This window comes from Gavia stellata, chromosome 3 (assembly GCF_030936135.1).
Source record: "Gavia stellata isolate bGavSte3 chromosome 3, bGavSte3.hap2, whole genome shotgun sequence".
Taxonomy (NCBI): domain Eukaryota; kingdom Metazoa; phylum Chordata; class Aves; order Gaviiformes; family Gaviidae; genus Gavia; species Gavia stellata.
In genome coordinates, this window is record NC_082596.1 from 12,445,082 (window position 1) to 12,463,647 (window position 18,566).

Here is an 18,566-nt window from a genome sequence, read left to right on the forward strand (position 1 = left end):
ATAGTTAACATCCTCCCTTGTGGTATTTAACTGAAAATCAGTGACCCATCTTAAAAACTATTGGTTTGAGACCTGAGATGTCTTAAAAGGGACCTGATTTTTACACATAAAAATACAAACAAGTACATGCTGCGCAGCCGCCCCCCAGCCTCTTTCAGCTATTCCAGCTGGGCTTCCACAGACAGAAGCACTCCCGATCACTGCTCAGTTTTGAAAAGACGGACCTTGGGGTTAGACCACATTATGAAAATTACCCAGCTAATTCCCATGAAGTGTTTTGAACACAAAAGCTCAGTGCAAATAATAATGGTTCAGTTCCCCTTTTTAGCTGTGAAAACAGCTTGCAGATTAATATTATTCAATTACAAAATAACAATTTCAGTTTGAAGTGGTTTGCACTCTGAAGTGCAATTGGGGTTAATAATGGTCTACGACAGGCAAGCTGTTAGCAAACAGTAACCCAGAGTGAAAAGCTTAGCATTTAGGTACCTTAGCTATATTGTACACTAAATGTCAGATCGTAAATTCAGAAAAATGACCTAGGAAAATACCATCTAACCCGTTAAGGATCCTAAAGATCAAAGAAACCTATATTTTCTGCTTCACATATGCCAGGAGACAATTGCCATCTGACCACCAAGGCAGCTCCTTTTACCTATGGCTATTTCTAATTCATGTATGTAGTGTCTTATCTGCTAGATGTGTTCAGATCAATTCAGCGAACAAATACAGAGTGTCACAAAATTTAAGTCCTTTTTTAGATCTGTGCCCAAATGCATAGATACCTGCAGCTTATACAAAATGAGATTAACTGCTTTTCAGTTCAAGGCATATGGTTACAATGTATTTGTATTATCTGCAAATTAGTTATTGGAATAAATTTGTAAATAATTGTAGTCTCCTAACCTACAGTATTAAGGTAAAGCCCCCTGGGACTTCCAAACACAAAAAGCCTGAAATAAAAGCTTCTGAATCTCAAAAGAAAAGCGTAAGTTAGGGCAGAGTGTTCGATAATTGTAAGAACGAGGCCAAGATCCTCAAAGGTGAGTGATAATTTTGTGTGTCCACACACAAGGTACAGATGTGCAGCCCTTCCTGCAAATTAAGCTATATTAAAAATTCTTGAGGTTTCTATTGAAACACGGATGTGCTCCCAAGCAGGGTATATGACTCAGGTAAATCCTTGGTCCGAGTACTCCCAGCAGTTACAGAGACAGTAACAGAACTATCTGCAATGCCGAGCAAAGCACTCGCTATTACATGCCGGCAGAATCTGCATCTCTAATATGCTGAAAAAATGAGCACACTGACAAGGAAGGTTAAATGCTGCAAAACAAGTTTATTTATCAAATGCAAGCTTTTAGAATTTCAGGAAGGTTAAAAAAAACAAGTTAAACTGGAATTCCTCATATTTGGCAGTTCAGAAATGCTTTCAGTTACAGCTGAGACCTTCAACTTTGCCTATAAATGAAACACTTTAAATAACAATCAGTTACACAACCTACTTACAATCAGCAGCTTATCTCACAAGACCTCTAATAACAAATTTTCTTTGTGGCAGCAGCGTATCCAGCTGACTTCTCCAGTGTTGACCAGCTTTGTTTATTCTGACTGTCAATCGCTCTTTTAAGTGCTTCATCTGGCACAAGATCTGATCCTTTTACATCAGCATGGCTACAGCCAATTTTAGGGCATCTGTTAAAAAGAAAAGAGAGACTCCATTAAATCGGAAGAACGGTATTTGTCAGATATAGGCTTTTACATAACATCTGCTGGTTTATTGTATTTATCTGGGATTCACTCTCTCTGTCAGTTCCTCCTTACCTCTTTTCCTCTTTGCCAGTTCTCTGTAGGGAAAACTAAATCCATTTCTCTAAACTGGTGGGAATCAACAGCTGAAGACAGGAAGGAAGACTGCGAGACGGAGCCTCTCACCTGTAGATCACTCTCTTGCTTCAGGTACACAAGCTGCCTGCACCAGTAATGATACTAGCACTGCATGGACATCTTTCTGTGTTGCTTTCTCTCTTTGCAGTCCTCTACAAACTGCAGGTAACTACCTCTTACCTTATTAATCTGCAGTGGAGAAGGATAATCTTCACTGATAGATAAATAGGGAAATTAGTTGCTAGGGAAATAATAGAGAAAAGAGAATGAGACTTGCAAAGGCTGACTGGTGAATCAGTGGACTATCTAGTTGGTGTAAAAATCTGCCTGGCCTTTTATGAACTGAGAAGGCACAGAAAGGAGAGATGGGGTCCAATTAACAGCCTCTAAATGGTAATCGAATACAAAATGTCTTACAACTACTTGAAAGAGCCAGGTGAAGACAGCAGTGTGAAATACATTCAGGGACCAAAGGTCATTTTCCTTTGACAGTGGCCCAAACATGCACAAATGGTACCTACAGTCAGAAATAACACTTTTCCTGAATTTTTCCTCTATTAGGAGTAACTTTTGTCTGAGGTGGAACTTATTTACACTCGGTACTCATAGCTTTTACTCCAGGTTCGTCCACAGCTTACTGTGTTTGTCATGGATAAGTCACTTAATTGCTCTGTGCCTCAGTTTTCCCATTTATCACCTTATTAGAGCAATAGCTTGCCAGATTAATGAATAACAAGTGCTCGGAAAACTTCCCACATTTCCTGTAAGCATAAATTATTAGTATGTCCTCCCAGGCAGTGGAAAATAGTGAGCAAACCGAGACACGTAAGAGTTGCCTAAAGGAGTCTATGGCGAGTCTATCAGCACAAAACCGGTGGCTGGGCGTGCGTCAGCTGAAGAGCTGACATTCAGCCAGTGCACTGCCAAGCGCACCGAAGGGATCCCCTGGATTCAAACTGTGTGTATGTGTGAGGATACAGCCACTTCTGCAACTCCAGAGTGAGCAACGTCTTTGATTTCAGAGTCAGGATAGAGAGGATCCCCCTAACCACGACTCTGCTCTATCAAGGTACCTGCTTGCACTTGAATATTGCTGGCAGGAGCACTATCAAGTAGTAACACCACGAGAACAGGGTACTCAAATGGGGAACTTGCAGTATCAGCTGGCCTGTCTTCCCACCACAGCAGACTATGGTTTTTCAAAACTGACTGCATTTTCACGAGAAAGGTTAAAATTACAGCAGGTCAGTGAGATTGGGCAGAGAAAACCAAGCAGTCTTTCTTAACGTAGTTGCAGAGAAGCCAAGTTCTTGCTGTGCTTGTGCTGTTCTAGCACACTGGAGTAACTACTCTAAAAATGGTAAGGTTGCAAGCTAAAAGCTTAAAATTAAAAACTGCCAGGATTCAGACTGCACAAATAACTTCAGTTTGGGTATAAGGTAGCTTTTAAAGTTAAATGTTGTACAGCTTACATGGTTTTTTTTTTTAACTTTATATTTTCTCTAAGTCTTTAATTTCTTAAAAGGTAAAATAAAAATTCAATTATACGACCCTATTAGGTTTTCAGCAGTGCTGAAACTTTTGATTCACCACTACCAGGACATTTTCCTGATGGATTTAACAACACAGAGAATTATTTAGATATGAACATCCTAAATTCAGTTCCATATTGCAAAAGGTATTTTTGTCGTGTTTTGGGCCATTGAGCACGTGCTTCCTAGCCTGTCCCTATCCTCCAGAACGCTCACTTTCTTCTCTCCAACTTGTGAGCTATTTCCCAACTCCTGTTCATTTTTCCAGCCAAGTTTCTGTCCATCCATGTTGCTGGTTTTGTTGTTATTCCCAGTATATTGCACCCACTCCACCTTTTTTCCCTAGACCTCGTAACACAGACAAGGTACTTCTGTCTTGTTCTTCAAGCTGTCTTGACACTAAGGTAGTGGCCGGACATCCCATTCCGTGCTTGATTTCACAGCAGTGCTTTCCTGTAGCCAGGAAGGAGCGTGGAATAAAAAGTCCCTCTCCACCTTTGTATCCCCGTGGCGGAGTATGTAGAGTCTAACAGAAATGCAAGAGCAACGGATGGAGGAAGTAAGCTGCCTGTGGCATTATCTTTGGGGAAATCAGGTTGCTAGTCTCTGACAGACCTTCCTGAGCATGTGCAAACTGCACATTTATTAAAAAGTCCACAACTGGTAAGTTTCCATGAGGTCATCAACCCCAAAGCATGCGTCTCTAGCATATATGGCATAAAAACAAATGTGAAATTAATGATGAAATTATATGTCCTCTAAACTTGCTCCAAAAAGTGTTTCAGCTCCTTTTCTTATTTTTTTTTTTTTTTTTAAATCAAAACCATCCTAAATTTGAAACTTACCGGGGAGAGTTTCAGGTTTAAACATTCAACTGTTACATCTTTTCATTGAAAAAAATATGTCCTGTGTGGAAAGTGGCAGGCTGCTTTGATGTTATAAAGGAAGAATTATTTAATGGCGTCATAGTAGGAACTGCACAATCCTGACTGATCATTCTCAAACTCTGTGCTACCTAAAAAGTTGTGTTTTAATATTTCTCACTTTAACACTCATTTAAGTGTTTTAATATTTCTCAGCTGTATTGGACTGTAACTGCAAAAGAGGGTGCACAGAGGAGACGTTTATTTTTTTTTCATTAACTTCAGGCCTTGCTCAATAAGCAGTGGGAACAAAATGAGTAACTACATTTCAGGAAGCTGAAGTTTCTCTTTGTTGTTCATGGCTATACGAAATTTCCTTGCTTCTGTTGTGCAGGTACCACAAGTGGCTGTAACTTCCACACACAATTCCTGAATATTTCCTTACACATTGTTTTCATTAAAAAGAAAAGCTCCTTCACGTGTACAGTACTAATGAGGAGACTGTGACTTGGGCAGACACTGAGGTATTACTTCCTGCAGCCTTGCCAATCCAAATACATTTCCTAGAACAAGTGGAGTAAAATTCCACTTACACAGCAAAGCAAATAGCTTTTCCAGACATTCTTGTTAGCTTACCGGACTTTTTTCTTTTGCTGCTTTCGAGTCTGGATAATTTTTAGAATGGCGTCTTCTTCGTAAGTATGTCCACAGATTTTGTTTCGAACTGGCCTCTTCATTTCCATCTGTAATCAGTAAGGTTTGCTTTAAAGGAACTGATAATACCCGTGAAAGTGCTTCCTATGAGATTTTATGTAGAACAGCAGGAAGTGTGTTTGCCGTTCATATGTGGCATTCCACCGAAATTACGACGTCAGGTCCTGCATCGTAAATTGCATTCCTGCTTACGTGGGGTTTTTTCCCAAGCAATGTTGCTCTTCTCTGATAATGCTTGTAATTTATACTGCCCAATTTTTAACAAGTATTGCAGATTTGTAATAAACGATCCAATGAAGACTATGAAATAACTATTTCCCAATCGATTATAGTAGCAGTGATAGCATACCTGTGTAATGGGACAAATAAAGTTCATCTGACTCTGAGTCACGGCTATATCTTCATCGATTTGTTCAATGGCCTCATTATCATTATCTGATTGACGACAAACTATAATGGGAAACAAGACAATTTTAATTTAATATTTAATATAGATAGCCACTACTTAAAATAAGCAAATAAAATCCAGCATTTGCCAAGCATTATCTCAGAGTGATATCTAAGATGCCACAACATATTTCTGTACCACTTCCTGAACAAGATACTGCAAAAAATACTGTACTATGGTCTCTGTTAGAAAATGTGGATTTTTAAATGGTAACCACTTTATATGTGTGTGTGTGTGTGTGGCTATTTATAGCCAATGCTAGAAAGGAGGGCTGGGAAGGAATGCAAGCTGGCCTGAATATATGCAAAGCCTTTGTTATTCTCTGTTCAAGTTCACCAAAAACCAGTAACGTGCAGATGAGTCCCCAAAATCTAACAAAGGATGAGGTGGAGCTTTTGCAGATTTGGCAGTCCTACCCTCAAGATCAGTTTGTGTTTGAATGTCATAAATGGGCTTGCTCTATAGCCTGTATGCACAAGTATATACTTTAAAAGGAATTTGTACTATTTATCGTAATGCATCATTTGTAGAGTGATGCCACTGTATTTTAACAAGACCACAATTAGTGAAAAACGAAAGCCAAGAAAGTGTTATTTGAGATGGACAATAGAAACATTATTGAAGAAACCTTAAGGAGGAGGGGCAGAATGAAACACTGAAATCTCCCAGCAAACACTTGATGGCCCAACGCCAGGGAATGAGGGGCAGACAAACAGGAAGAAATCCACCTTGAGTAGAGAAGATGCAGGTCCCCACCTTTACGAGAAGGCGGTGGCCAGGTGTAAGCGACTCCGCATACCCAGGGGCACGCCAGCCCAGGCTTCCATGCAGAAACTAATTAGCCAGAGTCAAACGCTGAGACACGGGAGTAGCTAAGGAGGATATATATTGCGAAGTAGAACCTTAATAAATGTATACATGTTGTTTTATCTTTTCCTAACTTTTCTCTGTTACTGTGAACAGAGGCTTTTAGTTGAATGCATTTGTTTATCTTTAAATCTTATCTGGTAATAATAGCAAACTTAACACCTGCCGTAACTTTCCATTCCTTTGGGGTAGTTCTGCAATGTTTTTGCAGCAGTGCCCTGGGGTGTAGTCCTCAAGATGTCCCAAGCTGAACAGATAATTTTTCTCTCTAGCTGCACAAGCTAGTTTGCAACGTTTAGCAACACAGGGTTTGGAGAGGATGAAATCCTTCAGTGGCCTGTGTTGGCTTTGACTGCCGAGGGGGCTGTGAGAAACAAAAGTGAACACAGAGGCTTTAGAGTTACTTCATGATTTGCCTTCTACAAAGTCTCAGCCTTGGTTCCCTTTGCTGCGATTGCACACTATCAGCTGATCTTTGCATCTTTGCATCCCTGGTATTCAGTCTTCCACATCTGTTAAGGACCAGTGTTTCCTAACTTATGGTCGGTGCTGCATGCCTGTATAATACTATCACCTTCCGGATGATAACAGCAGACATCACTCTTGGAGCAATCGCAATCTCTCACACCCAGTCTAGACTGAGCACACTGCCATGTGAGCCAGCACATCTCTGGTTGAGGTACTCTCGGCATCAGTATTGCAGCCATCGCTCCACCACAGCACCTCTCGGTATGCCGGTTTTATTTGCATATTTTTCCTTCCTCCTTAACAGAGCTTGCCCTTCTCTCCATTCCAATATACCAAGAGTTTTCCAAGCACTCAGGAGTGTTTCTGACCCAGGTACTCCTGCAAATACTTAGGCAATACTCAGGCAAGCATCAAGGGTATTTCTGTCTCTGTTACTAAGGCCTCATTCAATCAATAGGGTATGGATGCAGGGGGAAAAGGAGCTCAAATGTCCAATGTCAATAATAATTTTAAGGCTTTCATCTCCAGGAATATTAACATGCCTTTATCAGATACTGACCCCCTAACAAAAGTAAACACTTGCAAATCAGAAGGAAAAAGCGGGCACAATTTAACTGTAAATACTGAAACTGCGATGGTATAGACATCAGAAAAAGACTCGCATCAGTTACCAGTTTTCAGAAAAGAAAACCTGTCACATATTATTCTTAGATTGCTCATATATAAAGTTTATTCTATCATAAACACATACTATTTTGAAGAAAATACAAATTTTTGGGGAAAAAAGCGGGTTTTCTTAATGAAGCTTTTGGAATACAAAGCAATGGGTGAAATCCCACTGAGACAGCAAGGCTAAACAATATTGCAAATACTGGTAGGTGCCAGCTTTGGCATGGGCTGCTTTATTTGAATACCATACTGATTTTGTTCCTATGAGTAATGCCCACAAAGAACAACAGATTCAGAATTTTCTTAAATTCATGTATCTGCAAATTTTGACATACTGCAGCTCTAACCTTTCCCACTGAAAACATCTGGAAACTCACATTTTTCTATGTTGTACTTTGTTTCAACTCATGAACTTGCCATGTAGTTCCAGTGTACCAGCACATCATGTCAGTCAATGAAGTTAGAACGCAGCAGTGCTAGCAAGATTGAGGACAGGCGATTGTTTACAAAGGATGATTTTTTTTTTGTATCAATATGTAGATGCCAAGGAAGGTGGGTAAAGTTTTAAAATGTGGGGCTTGTGCCCGTGATTTTACTTTTAAAGCTCAGCACTCCAAGTTAGGCATGTAAGTGGCCTCTTCTGGAAGAGCGTTCACCTCGCGCAGCACCTTCTGACTTTGCTAAGGAGTCACCACTTCACTCATCTCTTCTGTGTGTGCTTACTTAGGTGCCGACACAAGAATTTAGAAGACTATGTTGAAGCATCCAAGTCTGAAAATACGAGCTCAAGCTTGGGTACTGGTGTTTGAATCTCCCCTGAAGGCCTCAGGTCTCTAAATTACGTGAGCTAAATCACGGGCTGGGTTCAACTCTTTCTCATGCAGGCTTTGGAGGTGATTTAGATGCCTCATGTTTAATGGTTGAAATTCAAGGAGTTGAGACCCACTCCTTGTAGGTGGGATATATTAATCTTCCTGGATTCAAATCATTCTCTTGCTGCAAGCTTATCTTAAACACTTCAGGTTGCACTTCATTTGCAATGATTTTGTGTACAGTCTACCGGAGTGGGGCCCTGGTTTCAAGAGGTTATCACAGCACAAATGAATAATTATTTAAAATATTTCCTTTCCATAAGCAACTAATGTTTTTAATAATAAATATGCAAGACTGGGATGATGCAAGTGATACCTCAAACATGTCAATAGCAAATTAGCATAAATCAGATAAACCACCCACAGATTTGTTGTTATTGCTTGATGTTCTAGATTACAAGAGGAGAGAAGAAAATAACTTTTTTCAATTACAGTAAATTTTGCAGAGATTACACAAGACACATCCCGAACTGGTCAGTAAGATGCTCGAAACTGTAGATCTATACCTGTAAACTCGTACTGGAAGATGTTTTTATTAAGGTCAAAGGGATTTTTTACCAAATGAAATGTATAAAAGTTTGGAGAATCTAACTTGCAAGTCTGACTATTCGATAGAAAGAAGAAATAAAAACACTGGTTCATACATATTTCAGCTAAGTCAGGTTACATTTTTGTAAAATTGAGTTTTCCTTGCAAATTAAAACCAGATGCAGAAAACACTAAGTTATTGTTCCTGAAATTTGATGTTGCCTTAAGTAACAGAAGTACATACATCTATTTTGGTAGTCTGAGAGATTACATTTTAAGAGCCTTACGAGTTTCTAGTTTTTCATTCCAGCCAATTGAAACCTGTTGTAAGTATTAGTAACACATTTTCTATCTGGCTATCTCAGCAATGTTTACAGCTAATTAGGGCCCACTGTTGTAATAAAACTGCATTCTCATAAGGGTATCTATTTTTGGTAACACATCATAATGAATTTTGCAACTGCCAACTGTTTTTTACTTATTCAACTTTAATTAAAAGCTGGTAGTACTTTATATCTCTATCACTTTCATCTCTTGATAAAAATGTGACTAATATGCCTTAGCTCAGTTTTTACCTACCCTGCTGAGAGAGACTGAGAACATTTAAGCCAACTTTTAAAAATAAGAGACATTAACTGCTATATTGTGAATTATATTAAGCATGGACAGTATACATATTAAAAAAGCATTAGAGGAAAGATCCTCTCCATTGTCATTGTCACTTCTATGACAGACAGACTGCTGTCTGCTCACTGCTTCCACTGCCAACAAGGTCCTCTACCCAATTCCTGTCTCTCTAACCTGGCCCCGAGTGAGTACATGTTGCAATGTAAACGTAATTGATTTCTTTCCTTTTGTGCTGCGCTGTTCGGCCTTCTCACCTGCCATCAGTCAGACCCTAATCCCGGAAAGCAGAGTAACGTTAGGCATGCAGGATTGAGTCTCTGTAAGCCTGAGCCACCAGACAGACAAGGTCTTGGCTCCCAAGCGGGTCGATTGTACTGCTGACTCTATAGAAATAACAGCAACTCATCCAGGCTGGGAAAAATCCTATCTGCAAGAGCTCCAAGAAAAACATGAATGTTATGAGGGCAAGTCAAATGCCAAGTGTTCCTGCCAGCAGGACACAGAAAATAATGAAAGGTGGGGGAGGTACAGGACAGCATCACATGCAAGAGCTGTATTCTAAGTCAGGAGGAGTCCGGGGCACTGCTAGCGTGGGGGGAGGAAGGTCCAAGGCCAAGTCTAAAGGAGGGAATGAGCCCAAACACTGCTTTCCATGAAACACACTGCTGAGACCACCACGGGCAATGCTTCAGCGTGGGGCAGCGTGCCCACTGGGGCTCTGAATTGGGGGTAGACTTCAGGTCCGGAGAAGCAGACCAGAACAACCATCCAGTGTCCTGCCCCCGGGACGGATCCCCAGTGAACGCTGTAAGAGGAGTGAAAGAAGAGGGGAAGCACAGAGTAAGACCCTCCTGGCAAACTTTCCCAGTCTCTAGCAATTTGTGGCCACGGACTTCCTGAGTCAGAGGTAGTATCTTTGAACTCAATACGCCCTGGAGTTTTCCTCCAATGAATTTGTCTAAACTTGGAGAGGGAAATTTGGGTCTGGACTTTTCAGCTTGATTAGAGACAGTTATCTTTGCTAGAAAGGTTAGCAAGTTTAATCTTCCTTGAAACTTACCACAGAGGCTGCAGGTTACAGTTTAATTTGATTTTTAAGAGGGAAAATAAGGTGTGCAAGCTACAGCTGCAGTCAAACAGTTCAAAGGCTTTCTGCTTTTGCCAGAGGCATGCGATAGTTTAATTTGCCAACCAAGCCAAACTAGGCTTTGCATTAAAGTACATCATTACAATTTGATTACTTGCTGGTGTTGCAATACACAAGTTGATCTAAGGAAGTTGGCCTCTAACATGTTGCTCCAGATTGTAATTGCAAATTTACTTGCTCCTGCCTAGACCAAGCAATTTGCTGGTTATTTACTGACAAGTCCCTTGTATGTGCCCTGTTTTACACGTACTTGTGTAAGAAGTGCATAGACATGCATTTGGTCAATCCAAAATTAAGTGACAGTCCTGTAAATATAAGCCATTTTGATTTTCCTCGAGTGTGAAAGACAAATTAGATGAACAAATTAGCAAATTATTAGTTCCTTTACGTAATAAGAGTGGGGAAGGAAAGGACAGTATCCCACACTAAGCAACAATCCTCTAAAAACTCCTTTAATGCCATCAAATTCACAGCACTTGCATATTTTACAGTATTTTGTCCCACTAAGCTACAGGCCTTTTAAAATACACTATTCCAAATGGAAATACTGTTCCCGTTCTATCCTTCCACTACAGGGTAGAGCTGGCTGATACCAGTTTTCCAGAATGACCTTAAAATGAAGAGAGACTATGATTTGATGGAAATGTTATGGGACACTCGTTTCAGAAATATAAGTGAAGGAGACTGAAAGATACTTGAAGCTAGATACAAATGGCTGTTTAATGTATTAGTAAATAAAACGTGACTACAAATCCCACCTAGAAAAAAACCAAAACAAACTCCAGAGGTGCTCTGTGAAACCTTCAACTCATATGCTATTCAAAGTGAGAAGTAAGACATCATCTTTGCCTTTAGGTTTTGGGAAATTCAGACTGTTGTGCAGTGGGAGCTGTGTCCCTAGAAATGTCAACAGAAAGGATATTTTTGATTATAAACCCTGCAACTCAAACAGTTTGGTAGGCAAACACACAGAGGCAGCTTTCTTGCTCCCTCTGTTATTGCAAACAAACATGAGAAATCCACACTTCAAAGTCTGTGGATGACATTTCAAACAGCAGTTTCCTCATCACTGCAGTCTGGACTCGATCTGAAGAAGCTCCTCGGGGAGATGAAGATTACCTAAAAAGATGTCATGAAAGCTCATCAGTAAGCTCAGAGGAGCCACTATTTCTGGAAAATCTAAGAAGGCCGTATTCTTCCATCTTAACTATCATCACCCACAATGGCGTGTAAACTTAATAAGCAAGTTAAACACCAAAGGCTTGCTGAAAATAAATCTCACTGATAAACAGACTACTTAAATGACCAGGAAGCTCTAGGTCTACATGAAAGTGTGCCGGGCATGTGATAACAGAACAGAAGTGTTAGAGATGCCACAGTACGAGCAAAGCAAGACAAAAACTAGAATACCTTACGAGGAAAAAATGTATCAGACACAAGCTACTAAATTGCAAATATATGTAAAGAACGTTTTTATTACTTGGATTTTCTCCTGCTCTTCAGAAGAAAAAAGGCTGAACAATCACTGCTTCATACAGTATACTGTATAAAGGCAATTTCCATGCTTAGAGAGGATCATTTCATATATCAGAGATTAGAAGAATATCACACATGTTTAAAAAGTGAAGAAATTCACTCCAGAGACATGAAAAGAAAAAGTTGCAAAAGATGCAACCAGAAATAAAAAAAAAAAAAAAAAAAAAAAAAAAAAAAGTCTACCATTTCATTAGAAGATGAACCACTTTCCATTACTAACATTGTGGTCAGAATCTGGAATGTCACTGATGCAATGCTAACCATCAGATGACATGAACATGTAGGGCTTGCCTACACAGGGAAGTTGTTGCAAAATACGCGAGGGTGTGAATGTCGAATGCAGTAGCTACTTGGCATTAACTCACCGTGTGGATGCTCTTATTCTGCACTAGGAGTGCCTTTTGGCTGTTTAGTCTAATCCACTTCCACAGTGGACTTGAGAAAGGCACTGTTAATGCTGGACAGGAGTAATGAGAGGAAAGCTGTCGGTATTGACAGCAGTTTGGAGATGCGTCCGTTTATGCTGAGTCCTTAGCAGTCCTTGGATGGTCTATTCTGTGAATTCCATTCAAATTTTCTCAGAACAATCCATGCCAAGTATTCTCTACATATTAGATCACAAGCAGAAACCATGTCTACGACATCTCTGAACAACAAGGAACATCATGTATCTTGTAACCTACACGGTTGGATGTCGCTTTGCCCATTTCAGTATGTCATTTGTGCATTCTTGTAGTCATTCACTTCTGAAAAGCTGAACTGGTGACAGATTTTCAGGTGGAACAAGCTTCTGCTAAGAAACACTCCTGGACAGAACTGTTCCAGGGTAACAGAAGGATAGAAAACAAAAAGAGCAGTGATCAGGCAAGCAGACCAGGTAGCGTAGCTCCCTAGTAGTCCATCCAGCAGGCTGCTATGGAACCAGGGAGCAGAAAAGCCCCTGGCTAGCCCAAATGATCACAACCCTCGAAAATTATCATTCTGATTTTCTTTTCAATCTGTCTCTTCACGTTCTCCGCACAAGACGTTTTGACAAAGACTTCATTGTATTTCTTTCCTAAACAGCTCTGTTGAAAAACATCTTTAAAAAGTCACCAAAATAATGCCCCCAGCCCTGGTGTCAGGAGAGTGGTGCATACAGACGCATGTGGTTTGTCATGTGTTGGGGCACAGGTAGGATTATTTATGAGGTGCACGGTGAGAGGGCATGAACCTATAATCCCTGAACATTAACCTGTTGATTTTGTGATTGGCGAGGATGGCACCGACTCAGCAGATGTCTGAAACTGCAGAGAGAGCACAGGAAAGAGCAATCTCCCACCTTCGGGAATCGGCAGGTTTGTAGTACAGGAACCCAGCTCCACTGCCCCCTTCACCCAAAGGAAGCTGGAGAGACAGATCTGCCTCTCTTTGCCAGGAAAAGACAGATGTACTATATCGCTCTCAAATAAAGACATGAGTACAAATAAGAAAAAGTGAAACTGAAATGGTGGGGACAAAATATTATTTTCTCCACCCCCAAAGCCCAATGTTGACGCACTTGAAAGAAACTTTCAGGCGAGATATTTTATTTCAAAATTAATATTAATGAAGAGAGCAACATTTGCAATTCTGTTCTTAGTGATGCATTTCAATCCTTCAGAGCATTTTCTAAAACTCTTAACTACTTCAAAAATTAATTTACTTCATTTAGAAACATATAACATCAAGTGATTACAATTCAATGTGCAGTGAAGCACTATAAATATCCACATAACTTATTGGAGTTATAATATTAAAATGTATAAAGGGAGAAGTTCTGTTCATTTCCCAAGCTTTTTCTATAGAAATTAATTTCTTCTGTATTTTACATATAAACTTTACCACTCCAGTTATTCTGAATTCTGCTGCTTTGCACTGCCTGAAATGCCTCTGCTGAAATGGCCTCTGGGATGGGCGAGAAGACAGACAGCTGTCTGCATGTCATGGTCACTTCCTCAGCACCGTCTGGGAGCTTGTCCCCGCTGCAGTCACCGCTCCGGGCACCGGCTGGGCACCCGCTCAGAGCTGCATCTCCCGCTCTGCTCCTGCCTTTGGTCACCAGCCCACGGCCCCAACAACCTCCTCAGAAGAGGAATTTTCCTAAAGTAATGAATCATTTGTGGAAGTACTAACACCCAATTCCTTCTTCTCTTGAACACAAAGCACTGTAAAAAAAGGTCAGTTTTACTGCCATGACCATTTCACTGGTGAAAAACTAAGGCACAGGGCAGGAATACGTCCAGAGCCACTAGCACATTCTGTGTGCTAGACCGTTGTCTTTCCCATTAGACCACACTGCCTTCCCCCCGAGTAACTAAGGCTATGAACAGTTTCCAAATACATTCTTAGTGAATGCATCAGTTCCATGCTAAAAAATACAATACAGAAACTAGTATCTTCTAGTAATTGCACAATATCTGGGTGTTTATTTTGAGACAACTAACACTTGCACGGAAGAATACATGATCATTTTCTGGTAAGTCATATTTATAAAATAATGCTTCTTTGCTAAACTACATGAGAAAAGGAAAAAAAAATCCACATTTAATATCATATTGAAACAAGTTAAGAAATAAAACTCACAGTTTTATTTTACAAGAGGAATTTACAGATCTACCATTGCTCAATCATAAAACTGCAAGGTTTTCATTTAGGTTAAGGCAGAGTGACTTATTGCATGTGTGTGTACTAAGACATTCTGTATAAACTATGCTGTGCACTTTGAGCAGATCTTCACTATAATAATCCTTGGTAAGCTGCTCCCTAAAAGAAATAAAAAATGTTGCTAATCCCAATTTATACAGCACCCTCCAAAACAATGTCACAGGGGGCTTGTGCAGCTAAACATAACGCTATCATCGGTTAGGAACAGCTGAACAGTTATTTTTCTCAACCCATCCTGTGATGTAAGATTAAGCTTCTTGAATGGCAGTCAGTAGAAAAAAATCTAATGCTAAAGCCCTGAGCTATAAATACTCATGGATTATAACTGCAGCAGCCTAGTAGCTTCTGATGGTAATTAGTAGTTAATTTTAAATCTGATCAATATTTATTTTAAATCTCTTTCTGCAGATTCTCATTTACCAGGAGTGTAACTGGCAGAGTGCATCTTCATTAATGCTACGTGCATGAGAAAATCATTACCATTCTATAGATGTCATTTATATAGCAACACATGCATTTCAGACTTCACCTTGACATTTTTGCATGGTGCAGATAAAAGACAATCTGAAAACAAGTGTGCTTTATGGCAAATGTGCTGGGAAGACTGTGAGGGGCTTAACTACGGTCAAGCACGAGGCAAAGTCTTTCAAAACCTCAAGGTCTCTCTATGTTTACGCTTTCCTCTCCAGATCAGGTTTAATAGGGTAGCGAAGTGGGGCAGAGAAAGGACTTGAACACCCTCAGCACAGATGCACACAGCAGCAGAAAGAAGAACAGCTAAGCAGGACACGCGGAGCAAGGGAAGCTGATGTTGAATTGATGGGACAGCAGTTGCAGCGTCACTTGTGCTTCATAATAAGGGTAACGAGCACATAGCACATAGCTAAATCACGTGGCATTCTGCACAGTCTTCATCTTTCTAGCAAAGCAGTTAACGTTACGCTGGCTATTTCAATCTTATCGTTATTACCAGGATGGAGTAACATTATAGTTGTCCTCTTAAGAACTATTAACTTCCCTTGCACTCTTTGGCTGGCACATCAGCTCTTGCAGAAACACATACAATCCCTACATGTATGCTGAGAAAGATCAAGATTTTATATCTCGAAATAAACAGCTTAATATAAGTGAAACCATCAAACTGCACTAATTAAGGGAGGAAAACAAAACTGAATACAACAGAGCTACGCTGAGGAAACGCCGTTTCAAAACAATGAAGGTAAGGCACAGCCTGGTTTTGTCAATGCTCCTTTCGCATCAGAAATCAAGCACAGCCCTGCAACCCAGAATTTAGGTTAGGTCAGTGTTACCGAGACTCTCTGGTCTGTACAGGTAATTAAGATTCCTCCTTTTCTACACTTTTGGATACAGCTAGTAAAAATATGTAGGAATTGGGTTCAGTGACTGGAAGGAATGGAAAACCTTTAAGGACAGAATCAATACATAAAGAGGGATCATATGAAAGCTGGAGAGAGACTTTTTTTACCAGGGCCGGCAGTGACAGGACAAGGGGAAGCGGTTTTAAACTGAAAAAGGGTAGATTTAGATTGAGTGTGAGGAATAAATTCTTTACTATGAGGGTGGTGAGGCACTGGAACAGAGAAACTGTGGATGCCCCATCCTTGGAAGTGTTGGATGGGGCTTTGAGCAACCTGATCTAGTGGAAGATGTCCTTCCCCACGGCAGGGGGGTTGGACTAGATGATCTCTAAAGGTCCCTTGAACCCAAACCATTCTATAATACTTCTCTGATTCCAAGCTTTTATTTGCAGACAGTTACCAACACTGGCAGTTAGAGCTCTTCGGGATCGAATACTACCTCGATATGGCATGCACGCCAATACTAGAACATGTCACACAATTTAGAAAATTATTTGTTAGATTATGAAGCTGAAAAGCACTTTTAGTAAAGACCACAAAGGCACTATATCCTTAAAAAAATGCAATAATAGAAAATGCTAGTCACAGACAAATGGCACAGTTAAGTTCTCCCCATGACAAAACACACTCAGCCTTAACTGAAAAGCTGCTGCGACCATACACTTCCTAGAGGTGTCCTGCTAGTTTTTTCATTGCAAAGCTGATCATGGTACAGCATCCCATTTCCTATGAAGGAAAACATATAAAGTATCGAAAGGGCTCTTCAGAGGGCACATACTTGAATAATAAATAAATCTAGCCAGGGAGCACAGGGGAATCTGGAAAACAGCAGCGAGTCACATGCCGATTTTGTAAACATAAGAAATGATCGCTTCAAAACTTTCAGCTGCTTGAGGTGCTGTCCACCCATGTATGACAAACCCAACAGGGAAGAGTCACCGTGTTAGTGACACCCACAGGTATGTGGAAAGGGCAGTCATTCAGCAGCAAGCAGAGTTCCTTGGGAAGTGACAGTCTTTGCAATCACGCATTCCTGGGTTACTACATTTGGCCTCTGGCTTGTACAGCACAGAGCTTGAAACCAGGAGCTCGATTATCACTGACAATGCTGATCTGGAATTTCAGGAATGGGTTGTAGTGGGTCCCGGGAAGCAAACAGCACTTATGAAGCGAAGAAGCACTCTATACCTTTGCCAACAGAGAATGTTATGTTGCTCCGAGATGTTGCAAGAGCATGCAAGCAGTGTGGGAAAAGTGCAAACAGAGCTGGTGCAGTAGGAACTACAAATGGCATCACGGTATTTACCACGGGGGGCGGGAAGGCGTACGGAATTCCACACCACTCAGCACCTGAAAATATTCTTCAGGAAATTACTAAACAATTTGACTGTAAGCAGCTAAAGGATAACAAGGTAGTAAGAGGCAGTCAATATGTTTCTTGCCAGATCAAATCATGCCAAACTGATCTAACCTGCTTCTCTGATAGATTAGCTGTCCCTACTGAACGAGAGAAGTCAGGTAACATATATATGCTGATTTTAAATACAGCTTTTGATGTTCTCCAGATGACATTCTCCCAAACAAACTAAAGAAAATAGTATAGATCCTCACCTAGATCTGAGAAACAACACAATAATTAAGCTTTATTCTGATTACAGTTTCTTTTTTTCTAAAACAGATCACTGGTGTAGCAAACATTGCAGTAATGCCTAAAAACCATAACAGAGATAAAACAAGATTGTACAAGACACTATACACATTCATAAAAAGACAATTTCTGGCATTGCAGAGCTACAGTCTAAACAATCAGGACAGACAAGGAAAATATCTTACCAACACTGTCAGAGATGGGAAACTGAGGCAAAAAAAGATTAAGGGCTCGATTTTCAAATGAGCTCAGCATATTTGTTGCTGAGCTCACTTGAAATTCTGGCCATAATCAACATCATGGAAATCACTAGATATTGAGCTCCTTTGAAAATCAAACTTCAATATGAAAATTTGGCCCAGAGGTCTTTTGAAAACCTACATCAAGAGGCTTACCCAAGGTCACCCAGGAAGTCGGTGGCAGGGCTGGGAACTGAACTTACATCTTCTGACTCCCACTCTGGTGCATAACTAATGTCACTCTGTGTTCTGTTTTAATTAGCTATGGGGAGATCTCAAACCAGAGAACGCTTTTGAAATGAAAGAAAGAGAACCCTCGTAAGTGCATTCAGTTTCCTTTCAGAAGTATCAGCACAATGGGCTACCAGCGACTCACAAGCAGTAGGGACTTCAAACTTCTTTAACCAGCTTCTGTTCTCCTTTGAGAAGATAAACTGTTTGTTGTTTACTTCTCATA

At 40.3% G+C, this 18,566-nt stretch overlaps 1 protein-coding gene across 4 annotated transcripts in view; it reads right to left on the minus strand.

The window, feature by feature from the left end:
* Positions 1–1,325: 1,325 nt before the first annotated feature.
* Positions 1,326–18,566, minus strand: part of NSMCE2 (NSE2 (MMS21) homolog, SMC5-SMC6 complex SUMO ligase) — a 131,213-nt gene continuing 113,972 nt past the window's right edge. For all 4 annotated transcript variants that reach the window (XM_059815558.1, XM_059815557.1, XM_059815555.1 and 1 more), the window contains 3 exons: positions 5,346–5,446; positions 4,919–5,025; positions 1,326–1,695 (listed from right to left, as the gene is read on the minus strand). In XM_059815558.1, the coding sequence (XP_059671541.1) occupies positions 1,536–1,695; positions 4,919–5,025; positions 5,346–5,446 (368 nt within the window). In that variant the 3' untranslated portion in view covers positions 1,326–1,535. The remainder of the gene's footprint in view (positions 1,696–4,918; positions 5,026–5,345; positions 5,447–18,566) is intronic.